The sequence below is a fragment of the Equus quagga genome, chromosome 10 (assembly GCF_021613505.1).
Source record: "Equus quagga isolate Etosha38 chromosome 10, UCLA_HA_Equagga_1.0, whole genome shotgun sequence".
Taxonomy (NCBI): Eukaryota; Metazoa; Chordata; class Mammalia; order Perissodactyla; family Equidae; genus Equus; species Equus quagga.
The window spans coordinates 1,867,954-1,881,517 of NC_060276.1; the positions used below are offsets into that span (position 1 = coordinate 1,867,954).

At 49.7% G+C, this 13,564-nt stretch overlaps 1 protein-coding gene across 3 annotated transcripts in view; it reads left to right on the forward strand.

Moving 5' to 3' along the window:
• Positions 1 to 219: 219 nt before the first annotated feature.
• BCAP31 (B cell receptor associated protein 31) overlaps positions 220 to 13,564 on the forward strand; it is a 28,823-nt gene continuing 15,478 nt past the window's right edge. Inside the window, exons 1-4 of one of the 3 annotated variants that reach the window (XM_046673061.1) lie at positions 220 to 362; positions 1,285 to 1,420; positions 3,969 to 4,069; positions 8,448 to 8,592. In XM_046673061.1, coding sequence (XP_046529017.1) covers positions 1,329 to 1,420; positions 3,969 to 4,069; positions 8,448 to 8,592 — 338 coding nt within the window. In that variant the 5' untranslated portion in view covers positions 220 to 362; positions 1,285 to 1,328. Of the gene's footprint in view, positions 451 to 712; positions 735 to 1,284; positions 1,421 to 3,968; positions 4,070 to 8,447; positions 8,593 to 13,564 lie in introns of those variants that run through there. The other 2 variants (XM_046673062.1, XM_046673063.1) reach the window with 2 other exon arrangements.

Here is a 13,564-nt window from a genome sequence, read left to right on the forward strand (position 1 = left end):
TCCCACGGTTGGGCCCCGCCCCCTCCCAGGACCACAGAGACGTGGGCCGACCATGCGGGCTAGAGAAGCGGCCCTTCGTCTTCTCGCCAAGGCCCCGCCCAGCCTCCCCGCGCGCCTGAGGCGCCGCCGCCCGGCCGCGAAGCGCCGCTTCTTTCCCAGTCCTGGGCGTCGGAGCCTCGGCTCGGGGGCGGGGCGGAAAGCGGCCGTGGGCGGAGTCGCTGGGGACTCGCCACGGTTGGGGGCGGGGCGAGAGCCTGCGGGCGCTTCCGGTTTCCGGCCGCGGAGGAAGGGGCGGGGTCCGGGCTGTGGTGGGAGAGTTTGGCGGCGGCGGTAGCGTGTGAGCGGTGCCTGTGGGAAGCTTGGTGAGCGGGCCGCGCGCCCAGCCGGGCTCCGGCCGCTCGACGAGGGGAAGCGCGAGAGGCCGGGGGCGCGGGACCGAGGGTCGAGCCGGTAGTGCGGGGGCCGGGCCCGGCGGAGGGAAGTCGGGGTGGCGGCGGGTGGAGTCGGACTCCGGGGGCGCAGGAGCCGGCCGCGGCCGCGGGGGCTGGGCGGGGGCGAGGCTCCCGCGCGGGAGCCGCCGAGGTGGGGTTGGGGCAGGGCGCGCCGAGCTAGAGCCACGTCGGGGAGCTCTCGAGCCGCGTGGGCGCTGCGGCTGACCGGGACTGCCGGGAGGGGCTCCTCCGGCTTCTGAGGAGACAGCTGCTTCTGGAAGTTTCTCTGGATGGGGCCGTGAGGTGCTTAGTCGAGGCCTACGTTTGCTCTTGGCGCAGACTCCCGCCCTCTAGGCGGCGCTCTTGTGGGCCCGCTGAGGTACCCCGAGGCCCCCGGCCCTGGGGAGCCACGGCCTTTGTCTCGGCCCCGTTGGCGACGTTGGGAGCGAGTGCGGTCCTGCAGCGCGGCCGCCCGGGGCCCACGAGCCCCGCCGCAGAGCTCCGCCTGGCCGGGGAGCGCGGGAGGGGCCTGCCGGCTGCCGAGAGTTGCCGCCCTGTGTAGTGGTCGTTGAGAACGCTTGCCTGGTTCCACAGGCACGAGCAGTCTCCCCGACTCCCCGGGGAAGGGAATTGTCCAGAAGGGTGGCTCTGGATGGGTCTAGGCGCGTGCTGGGAGGCGGCCGCTCGCTCCGCGCTTCCGGGCCTCGGCGCTGCTGGTGAAGCAGCCCCGCTGGGCGCAGCCCGTGCCTTGGAGAGCCCGGCGCAGCCTGCCGGGGCCCAGGGCGGCCGGCGGCCCAGCTGTCACAGCTTCTCCAGCCGTCACAGCTCCTCCTGTCCTTCTGTGCCCTGTCAGGAAAGAAGCTCGCGTCTCCCTGTTGGAAAGCTGCTAGCAGCAGGATGAGTCTGCAGTGGACTGCAGTTGCCACCTTCCTCTATGCAGAGGTCTTTGCTGTGCTGCTTCTCTGCATTCCCTTCATTTCTCCCAAAAGGTATGGCCTGTGGAGCAAACAGGCAAGCGAGTTGAGAGGGTGACTGTTGTGGAGCCCCATGGCTTCTGCGTGCAAAGTTGCTCGACCCTGCAACTGGGGCCGGCTGGAAACAGGTAGAACTTGTCTGAGGTCGGGGTGGCAGGGGTTAGGTTGGTTATCACCAACCTTCTACACAGTTCGGCTTTGTGACACCTGGCCGAGTTCCTTTCCTGAGCATCCTGCCTTCTGGGTGCCGGGAAGAGGAGAAGACTTGTCTCTAGTTATGGTCCTGGGAACGATGCCCTCTTGCCGCCCCTTGGGTCCCTAGGGTTCGGGGGATGGCATTGTGGGCTCCAGAAGACTTTCACCACAGGGTCACGTTGTTGCTGATTTGGTGACTTCTGTCCTCCTAACTAGTCTCACTGGCATTGCGTAGTAGCCTCATGAGCATTACTCAGCCCATGAAGGATGAAGCCATGTTCCCTTTCAGTGAACAAAAGACCCGTTAAAAGTTAGCTGGAAAATTTTAATTGCAGTTAACATGATGAACACATTATTCTGACTTAGGTTAGAACATTACAAATAAGCCTTTCTGCACAAGATATTTTTAAAAGCTGTTTTTTAATAAAAAGTACAGATTCCTGATGTGATACAATAGGAAGTGTATAGCACTGCCTAGGGAATATTCTTGCCAAAAGCCGCATCTGAATCTGTTCACACCTCATACAGTTCAGAGGAAATGCAGAGACAGAGGCCCCCTCACTGCTGCAATCTGGAAAGCTTTGTAGGACAAACAACCTGGTTTCTGCAGAAAGTAAATTGGGGAAGAAAACAAAAGAGGACAGGGGAGCGAGGGGCTTACAGAATCAGAGAGATTTAAGACACTTATCACCCTATCACTTCCTGTTCAAGCAAACTATTAAAAACGGTTGCAACAATTGGGCTGTGGGATTCTGGCTCTGAGAATGAGGGATTCTCATTGAAGTTCTCGAGGTCTGGTGATGGCATTGTGGTGTCGTTAATCGTTATGAAGGCTCTTTTCTGGTAGAGCTACTTCGTGAAGTATTTATGGAGGGAGATGAAGGGAGGTCTGGGGTCGGCTTCGTAATAATCCAGGGTGGTAGAAATCTGCATGCACCAAGATTGGTCACATGGAAAAGCAATTTAAAGCAATAATGTGTATGTGACAAACATTTTGAATACTCCATAGGGGAATGCAGTGGAAAATAAATTTCCTGTTTCTGTCTCCAAAGACTACTTGTGTTTAAGACTGATTTTCTACCCTGTGAATGTCAGGAATATGGGAAAGCCTTTATTTCTTGAAGAAACTTTCAAGGACGTGAGAATGCACATAGGAGAAAAAACATATAAATGTGAAGAATGTGGGAAAACCTTCTGTCATCCCAAGTCCTTACAAACATGCGAAAGGACTCACTTGATAAAAACCTCTTGAATGGAAACAGCACGGGGAATATTTCAATTGGCCCATATCCTTATTGTGGGAAAACTCCCACTAGAAGGAAATTTAAGAAACGTGGAAGATTGGCGGAAGTTAATTCATGTATAGTGTTCTAGAAAATTTTCAACATAAAAGAGTTGCTATAAAAGTTGTAGATATATTGTGTTTACTAAGCCTTTTTCTTAAAATGCAACATTGGACTGTGGATTTCTACTAATTACTTTGAGAAATGAAGTGAGAATTCTATGAGTCATCTTTCAAAAATAGTACGTGAGATTAGTGGGAAGTGCTTTTTCCTTAAATTGGTTAATGTTTTTTCTTTCCATTTTGCAGCCTGTTGGATCCATGGGTGAATAGAAGTGTATTTTTTTTTTTTTTTGAGGAAGATTAGCCTTGAGCTAACTACTGCCAATCCTCCTTTTTTTCTGAGGGAGGCTGGCCCTGAGCTAACATCCGTGCCCATCTTCCTCTACTTTATATGTGGGACGCCTACCACAGCATGGTGTGCCATGGGGTGCCATGTCCGCACCCGGGATCCGAACCGGCGAACCCTGGGCTGCTGAGAAGCAGAACGTGCGAACTTAACCGCTGTGCCACCGGGCCTGCCCCCTCAAGTGTATTTCTAATATGCAATTAGGTTTAACTTTTTTATAATGTTTTATTCTGTGTTAAGGGGCCATTGAAAATTGATACTTTGGTTTTTGTTGGGATTTTCCTACTGGCCTTTTGTAGCTGTTCCTAGATATCCCTAATCCATTATATATATTGTAACTTTCTTACTGAGAAAGCTTTTTTGAGATTGTGGGTATAGGAGCCCTTTTCTATTTTCCATACTATTAAATGTTGAGACTAAATTTGTATATATGACAACTTAAAAAAAAAAGATTGATTTTCTAGAAATTTATATACATGAGTGCAAGCATCTTTTTTTTTCTTTTAACACTCTTGAACGAATGTCTTAAATTGGAGAATTGCAAGCAGCTGAGGCTGAGCTTGTATGGGATATTTGCCATTGGAGAAGATGCAAAACTGGATTTCTGTTCTCAGGGCCCTGGATCCCAAGTGTGTATTGTCTCTCTTCAGCTCCTATCATTTTTGTCGTCTTTGCAGATGGCAGAAGATTTTCAAGTCCCGCCTGGTGGAGTTGGTAGTGACTTACGGTAACACCTTCTTTGTGGTTCTCATTGTCATCCTCGTCCTGCTGCTTATTGGTGAGTGAGCTGTGGCTGAGGGCAGCTACCTGCCCTCGACACTTTGCTGTGGCTTCTGCCGCAAATCCCTGTGCCATGTTCCATGTGAAACGTACAGCTTTGGCTTCTCAGAGACAGGCCACTTAAGTGGCCCCTGTTTCTCTTGGGGAAGAGGCTTCTGTTATCCACGGAGAGGGTGCTGCTGACTGCTGGCAGGGTCTTCACTTTGACCAGCAGCCTTTTGTACACCCTTTGATGACCACCTCACATCTCTGGGGCGGCTCCTCAGGTCATTCTAGAACTGAAACCAAGAGAAGCTAACTGGCCCATGATGACCTTGGTCTAAGTAGTGCTGTTCTCCAGTCACTTAGACAGAAGTATCAGTCTCCTTCGATGCCTGAACTAGGCCATGAATAGGCAATAAGTGACCAAGTAGACAGGGAGCCTAGCTGGGAAGGAAGCTGCCCTGTCCTGTTGGATGGGGGGACTGAGAGGTCTGGCAGCATATCTAGGGGGCAAATCCCAGACCTCTGTGGATCTGGGTTAGACTTCAGGTGTTTCGAGTCCTTCCACCTCTGAAGTTCTCTAAACCCCACATTGAGGTGCACACCAGCAGGGGCTTGAAAGATACACTGGTCCGAGGGTACGTACTGCTAAATGATGAGGCCTGGGGCCAGGTGGTGCTAAGATGGAAGGCAGACATTTTGTGACATGGTGGTGGCATGATTATTTGGAGAGACTAGAGGAATCATTACAGCTCTTGTGTGGCTGTTAAATGTGTATTTTGCTGTAGTAAGTGGTCAATATGTCCCTCTGCTTGGACTCCAAAGCATTGGCTTGGCTCTGCCACAAAGAGTGGTCCTGTCTCTAAGGTGTGATGCCTGCTTAGGCTCCTTTCTCCCCGAGTCCCCAGCAGAAATGTGGCAGTGGGTGGGAGGCCAGGGATGTATAGTTCAGGGGACTGTGCATGGCCCTACCCACTAGCTGCAGCATTTAGGCATTTCAGCATTTCTCCTTCCTAATATCTTAGGGGCCCGATGAGATATGTTCAGACAGGGCTGCCTCTGAACAGGCCAGGTGTGGCCTACTCATTCCCAGCCGGATAGGGTGGGTGCCAGCTGCCCACAGACCTTGCAGTTCTTGAAATACTTGGCAAGGCCCCAAGAGGCACTTCTTTCCAATCAGATTTCTCTCCCTGAGTGGCCTCTGGGCCTGGAAGGGTAGGGAATATACGTGTCATCCCCTGAGCGTGAAAAGCCAGGCTGCAGGGTTTTGGAACTGAGCATGTGTGCTTTGCTTTTGGGTGTGTGGTGGGGGTGAGAATTAGGGTGGAGCAGGACTGTGTTCTGGGTATTCCCTCAGGGCCTTGCCCCTCTACAAACCAGACTCCGTGAGCTCTCCATTTTCTAGCATAGCTGACTGAGCCAAGGAGGCCCTTTGCAGAACCCAGTAGTTGGCAAAGGTGCCATTCTTTTTTGGCGTCAGGGAACTGCCTGGAAGTTCTAGAGAGACATCTGGCCGTGATGACAGGCTGCTTCCTAAGAAGTAAGAAGTGTAAACTAGAGAGGTCAGCAGAGGGTTCTACAGGTATAAGTGTTAGCTAGTAGCAAATACTAGTGCAAGGTGATGGACATAACTAGCTAGAGCTGCAGTGCTGGCTGGCTTCTAGGCTTCACTGGGAGGGGCCTAGGGTAGATCTCACTGGGGGAGTGGGCTCGATAAGGGTCTAGGATCAACTGCCTTGGGCCAGAGGTCTGAGATGGGGGGGCAGCACTCTGCTGTGCTACTTGGGCTAGTGTGGCCCAACACCCCCACTGCTAGTCTGCTCTGTACCAAGTTGGTCCTTAAGGTGGTAGGGTTCCTGGATGCAGATGACAGTGTAGAAAAATATGGGGTTTTTTTTTTTTTGTATTTTAAATTTAGAAGTTTTTTTTTCTGAGAAGGATTTGCCCTAACATCTGTTGCCAATCTTCCCCTTGCCCCCAAAGCCCCAGCTCATAGTTGTATATTCTAGTTGTAAGTTCTTATAGTTCTTCTATGTGAGCCACCCCCACAGCATGGTTACTGACAGACGAGTGGTATGGTTCTGTACCTGGGAACTGAACCCGGGCCGCTAAAGTGGAGCACATCAAACTTTAACCACTAGGCCGTCAGAGCTGGCTCAAAACGTGTTTTTTCAATCACAAAAATAACATTATTTTTAAAAATTCAGAGATTTAACCTAGAAAGTTAATTTCATAATCCTATATCCCACAGCTAGCCATCGTTTAATACTTTCTTGTACATTTCCACACGCATTTTTCTCTGCTGACATCACTACATGTTTTGGATTGGATTCATATCACAGTACGTACTGTTTTGGATTGTTTTTTCCACTTACTGTGTCCTAGACATATTTTTACAGCAATTTCATTATTTTTCAGATTGTGTAGTGTCTTGTCATATGGTTATACTGTAATTTAGTTCCTTTATAGGCATTCTCACATCATTGCACATTTATGCAAATATTTCTGTAGGATAGACTTGGAGAGGTGGCACTGATGAATCCAAGGGTATGAACATTTTAAATTTTATGTCTTAGTTTGGGCTGCTATAACAAAAATATTGTAGACTGGGCAACTTAAACAATAGACATGTGTTTCTCACAGTTCTGGAGGCTGGAAGTCCAAGATCAAGATGCCAGCAGATTCACTGTCTGGTGAGGGCCTTCTTCCTGCTTCTGCCCTCTCGCTGTGTCCTCACGTGATAGAAGGAGTGAGAGAGCTCTCTGGGGCCCCTTTAAAAGGGCGCTGATCCCATTCATGCGGGCCTTGCACTCATCACCTAATCACCTCCTGAAGGCCCCACCTCCTAACACCGTTCCATTGGAGGTTAGAATGTCAACATAGGAATTTAGTGGGGAGAGGAACATGCAGTCCATAGCAAATAGGTGTGTCGTTGTTTTGGTTTGTATCCCTGCTAACAGTCTTGGAGGGTGCTTGCTTCATGATACAGATTTAACACAAAGACACCAGTAGTGGGAGGCACGTTTTTATAATGTAACATCAGCTTAAAAGCCAAACAGTCTGAAACCAGAAATTAAGAACAAGACAGGGGCTGGCCCCATGGCCGAGCGGTTAAGTTCGCGCACTCCCCTTTGGCAGCCCAGGTTTTCGCCAGTTTGAATCCTGGGTGCAGACATGGCACCGCTCATCAAGCCATGCTGAGGCAGCATCCCACATGCCACAACTAGAAGGACCCACAACTAAAAATACACAACTATGTACCAGGGTGCTTTGGGAGAAAAAGGAAAAATAAAATCTTTAAAAAAAAAAAAAGAGACAGTACCCATATAGTGATATCTTATGCCTCTCCCATGGTGGTCTATTAAGAGCCCTCTTTGGGTAGATCTTTATGTACTGACTTAAAAGATGTCTCTGGGGGTGAGTTAGGAAAAGCAGTAGGTATGGGGTGGTTCCATTTCTACTTTATAGGTAAACATATCAATGTACATGTATCTAAACTGGAGGACTATATGTCTGACAGTGGCTCTCAGGAGCAGAGGCTGTTCACCCTTCAGCAGTTCTTTGCATGCCCCCTCTGCGCCCAGAACTGTGCAAGGCCTTGGGGAGATAGTAGACAAGATTTCTGTTCTTGTGGAGTTTGTCGTCTAATTTGAGGGAGACGGACAATAAACCTGTACTTTGGGTAATTTCAGATCCAGGTGTAGATTACAAAGAATAACATAGGGTAATGTGATTGGAAGTGACTGGTTTAGATAAGTTGGCCACGTATCAGATTCCTTGCTGGGGATGATTGTGTTATGAGATTGTTTCTCTTTCCACATTTCTGGTATGTTTGAACTTTTGATGAGTGCAGATTCCTTTTGTAATCAGAATAAAACGGTTTAACAAAGCTCATTATAAAGCTTAGAAACAAAAACCCTTGAATCTTTAGCAGGCATCCTCTGGGTCTTGACGCCTAGGCAGCTCAGGCCTCCTCAGTGGGCATTTCTATAAACAGGACTACCCTGGCTTGTCACTGGGGTGGCTGGCGACCTGCCCGACTTGAGATAAACAGAACCAGATGTTGGGGGCGCTGTGAGAAAGAGGAGCTGCCCCCATTGCCAGCAGTGCCTCAGACTCCGTTAGCATCTTGACATGGGAAGCAAGCTTGTGGCCTGCTCTTGTAGAGTGGGGCCAGGGAGTGACGTGAGAAAAGCTGGAGGAGAGAGTGGGCCTGAGGGCAGAGCTTCTGAGAAGGCATCCCCCGAAGTGTATGTAGAAGGGGGGATAACGGGAGACAGAGTCAGGGGAAGTGAAGTGAGGCCGCCCAACTCAAGCCCCCTGTCACCTGGACAGCTTAGTCTTCTCCGAGAAAGAGCTAAACGCCTCTGTATCTCGTCTCATCTCTGCCACAGATGCTGCACGCGAGATTTGGAAGTATGATGTGACGGAGAAGGTGAACCTCCAGCACAATCCTGGGGCCATGGAACACTTCCACATGAAGCTTTTCCGTGCTCAGAGGAATCTCCACATTGCTGGCTTTTCCTTGCTGCTGTCCTTGTGAGTGGGGAGGGGTGAGGGGCTGTGAAGGGACCCCTGGGCTATCCTGTGACCTTGACTCCTCAGTCTGTGACCTTGAACCGGAGGCCCTGTCAGGGGAGCCACACGATTTCCCCAGAGGCCTCTCATTTTCCTCCAGACTCCAGAGGCAGCGTGGAGAGTGGGAGAGGACTGGCCAGAAGGTCAGAAGACCCGAGTTCTGGCTCTGCCATGACTTACCACGTGCTTTTTTAGGGCAAGTGCATTACCAGCTTGCTCTGTGTATGTAGAGTGAAGTAAGTGACAAGGCATTTCCCTCCTCTGGGAGAGGCCCTTTGGAGCCCAGCTTAAAAGGACCAACTGAATAGGGGCTTTTTACGTATGGGGTCCTGACCTGAAAAGAGTGGGCAGAAATGGCATGAAGGGGCTGAGACTGACCCTGTCTCCAGAGCCTTCCCAGATGTAGACCTGTCATAGGAGCATGTTGTGCTCCATGGCAGCCTAAGTATTTCTGGTGTTTTTTTTTTTTTTTTGGCAAGACTGAGTGCCTCCATCAGGGCCATGGGGGTGGCTAGTTGGGCAAGACTAGGCTGATATAAAGCACCTCTTTCAGCCTGGGGGCCTTTCGCTGCCTCCTGCTCTCACAGGGGTTCTGATCGTGGGGGCCTGGCTTTTCTTGGGTCTGCTGACTGGCAGGGAGTAGACGTGCTCAGGCCAAGGGCTTCCAGAGGTATTGGGAAGAGGCTTACCGTGAGGTTATCTAGAAGCAGGGTGAATGTATGGATTCTGGGTCTGGGCCCGCTCTCCTCTAGTCATCTGGACATCCTTTTTTTTGAGGAAGATTAGCCCTGAGCTAACTACTGCCAATCTTTCTCTTTTTGCTGAGGAAGACTGGCCCTGAGCGAACATCCATGCCCATCTTCCTCTATTTTATATGTGGGATGCCTACCACAGCATGGCTTTTTGCCAAGCAGTGCCATGTCTGCACCTGGGATCTGAACTTGCGAATCCCGGGCCTCCGAGAAGCGGGACGTGCGAACTTAACCGCTGCACCACCGGGCCGGCCCCCGGACATCCTTCTTTAGTAGGCATTAGAATGATTACTTGTCTGGGTTTCACTTTTTCAGGAAAAGAGTCAGTCGTTCAGGTGAGCCTGGCCTCTCTGGGTCAGAATTGGAAAGTGCCGGGGGTGGAGCTGGACAGGGCAAACAGCTTTCAAAGTGATCTGTTTGGTCACAGAAGTGGTCTGCAAGTGTGCCGGCTTCAAATTTCTGAGAGTGAGGAAGTGAGAAGGCTGGGAGGAGTTGGACGTATAACACTAGAGTTTTAGAACTTTGGGAAGCTGTGAAAAAGAAGTTTCATCTTGTGGTCTGAGACTGAAAAGGAAGCAGATCTGGAGGACTGAGTCTCAGAAACAAAATTCTGAGTCCAACTGCAAGTGAGCCGAAGTGGGGAGATAGAGACCCGGCTGTGTCGAAAGAGACCACAGAGGCTCTCGGGGGGACTACCAGGCAAGCTGTGATTCCATCTGGAAGACAGGAAGGACAGAAAGAGAACTAAGGACTGCCCCAGAAGAGCACACAGAGCTTTGAGAAGAGTACTAGGAAGGTGAGAGCCTGCAGGGAGCTCTGGCTCATGAAACGTGGTAAGGCCTGGGGAGAAGAGAGTCTCCTTGATGTTTCTGTGTAAAGGAACGAAATGGCATGCAGAGGTCAAGGGTAAAGGAAGCACTGGGATGAGAGAGTTGAAATCCCAGGTGAGTGAGTGTATACTGGAGTGCTAGCTGCTCTAAATGACTTAGCTTCCATTTGCCCTTGATGAAATTATGTCCAGAGGCTCTTGAGATCATTTGCAGGTGGAATTGCCGGTCCTTGAGGAATTGCAGGGTAGGAGAGATTCTGGCAGACTGCAGACAGGCAAGCATCCCAGTTTGCAAAGGAGGAAGAAGGTAGGTGAGGCAATAACTAGAATGGGAGGGTCTGACTTTGGTCTCAGATCATGTTGTAGAGAGAATAGCTTGTGTGCTCTCCGAGAAGAGAGAGGGATCATTGGAGATGATCTACTGGAGAACAGATTTTATCAGTCTTAGCCCTGCCTTTTATCGGTCTAGTGTAGATGGATTTTCAGCAAAATGTTTGCCAGTCTCCAGTTCAGTTCTTAGGGACCAGGTACTGAAGTGTGAGCAGGGTGCTGGCATCACAGTGTGGTTAGGTGGGGTCCTAACTCCCTTGAGTGGCTGTTGCCTGGATCAGCTCCATCCAAATAGAGCCCTCAGGTGTTCACGCTGCACCCCCAGCCTGCTCAGTGTTTCTCTGCTGAGTGCGGTTGTCATGGTGAGCAGATGCAGGGAGAAATGGAAGCTAGGAGGAATTGAACAGCAGGTAGGCTAGTTACTGCTCAGAATCCACAGCTGTCTAGATGGCTTCCCTGGCAGGGCCGACTCCAATGAGACTTGAGTGTTTAATGCAGATACATTTGTAAATGTGCGTGTAGGTTCATAAAGGGCAATGGAGACAGGGCCCAGCAGGAACTCGGAAAGACTTGGGGTTGTGGTTTATTGTAGCTCAGTAGGAGTTAGTGGCACAGCCACTGCAAAAGCTGATGAGCCATTAGCACCCGTCATTGAAGGCTGGGACCGCCAGAGGGAGGCACCAGCCCTGCCAGGTTGGATGTGAACCAGTGCTCCCCGGAGGGTTGCATTTGGGGCTCCACCTCTTGAGAGATGCTCGCAAACTGCAGGTTGTGAATTCGGAAGCAGTCACAGTGGTGGCAGATAGAGTGGTGCTTATTCCTCACCTACTGTGGCTTTGAAGTCTTACTCTCCTGACTGTTCTGCTTTTGTAACCTCTTCCAGAAGGACACCTCCAGGGCAGGTGTTGTCTAACCAGGCCTGGTGACAGTGGGTAGCCAGGTGTACCAGACGAGTGAGTCTGTGCTTGGCTCAGTTCTCCCTCTCCAGCACCGTGAAGCCAGGTGTTTCAGTTTAATTCCTGCAGTTGACTTTTTAAAATTGACATTTAGTACATGTTGGAGTCCAGTTTTATGAGTGTTTTGACAAATGCAGAGTCAGGTAACACCACCGCAATCAGGGTTCAGAACAGTTATCAGTTTCCTTTCTAACCTGAAGGAGTGGCTTCAGAGAAAAGCAGTTCTCATTTATGCTCTATGCTATTCCCCAAGGGACACACGGAGGTGGGGAGAACGGAATGAGATTTTGGCTCACTGTTCCAGTCTGCTCTTGTGATCCCACTCTGTTCTCTATTATAGTAGCTGCCTCCCCTACTTTGCTGTGACCTCTCCATTTGACAAGCACGTAAGGATTTCTTGAATTCCCTTTTTTTGCCTTCCTCCTTCTCCCTAATGCCCCCCAGTACACAATTGTATATTCCAGCTGTAGGTCCTCTAGTTGTGGCATGTGGGACGCCGCCTCAGCATGGCCTGATGAGCAGTACTAGGTCCACGTCCAGGATCCAAACGGGCAAAACCCCGGGCTGCCGAAGCCGAGTGTGTGAACTTAACCACTCGGCTGTGGGGCTGGCCCCCAAATTCCCTTTTAAATGTGTCAGACGTAGTAACTTCTTGGGCCTGCTTGTTCCCACAGCTGCACATCTCTTTTTTTTTTTTTTAATTGAGTTATTGATAGGTTACAATCTTGTGAAATTTTAATTGTACATTAATGTTTGTCAGTCATGTTGTAGGTGCACCACTTCACCCTTTGTGCCCACCCCCCACCCCACCTTTCCCCTGGTATCCACTAAACTGTTCTTAGTCCATAATTTTAAATTCCTCATATGAGTGGAGTCATACACAGATTATCTTTCTCTCGCTGGCTTATTTCACTTAACATAATTCTCTCAAGGTCCATCCATGTTATTGCAAATGGAATGATTTTGTTCTGTTTTCCACAGCTGCACATCTCTTACCTCTCCATCTTAGCTAAAGATTCCTTGCTGTGTCTGCCATACCATCCCAAGTCCCCATTTAGTTGCCAATCAAAGAAGGACATGAGGTTGATCTTGTGTAACTTCTTAAAAAAGGAAACAGTGACCCCAAGGATCAGTGTAAATTCGTCAGTTGCCCACAAATGATGTGTTTAATTGTTTCTAGAGTTTTCCAGGACTATATATGCCTCCCTAGTCTAGGGGTCAGATCTTATATGGCAGCTGTGGCCCTATAGGAACTTCTTTCTTTGCATGGCATTAGCCATAGAAATGTTCTTGTCTAAACTTGATATCCACACAACCCATATACGGCTTGCAAGAAACACTATAAAAAAAATTATTGTCTTTGTTATTGTGATTGCCAAAGTTCTACCTGCTTATTAAAATAAACAAAGCCACCTGAAGTTCAGATAATACAAACATGTCAAGCGTGAGAGTGAGGACCCTGTAGTTCCATCCCCAGAGATAGCTACAGGCAGTAATTGAGATGTTTCTGAACTTTTAAAATAATGTTTTACTCAATGTATAACTTTTCTCTTACAAGTACCATGGGGTTTTTTTTGCTCTGCTTTGACTTGCCTTTTTCACTCAACAGTGTATCTTGGCGATTTTTCCAAATGACTCATGCAGACCTCTCTCATTCTTAATGGTTGTGTAGTGTTATGTCATGTGAGGGGACCATTGTGTGTTTAACCAATTCCCTGCTGACAGATGTGGGAGCTGGTTCGAAATTTTTACTATTCGAGAACCCCTTTTGCATATCGGTGGGTTCTACTCTGTCCTCCCACACATTATGTTCCTTTTTTCCTTTTTCTCTTTGTAATCTTTGGGAATAGATTGGTGGTGTCCTGGTCCCCTGGCACCTCACTGCTCTAAGTCTGGTCTGTGGTCCTGGGCAGGACCCGGGGCTCACCCCTGGCCTGCTAGTGAGGGCCTGCATTTCCATGAACTCCTGGCTGACCCCATGCACCTAAGTGCTGGATGGCACTGATCTGGCACATCTCCCCATGTGTACTACCCCCGAGGTCATTGGTGGATAGCAGTTCTGGCTG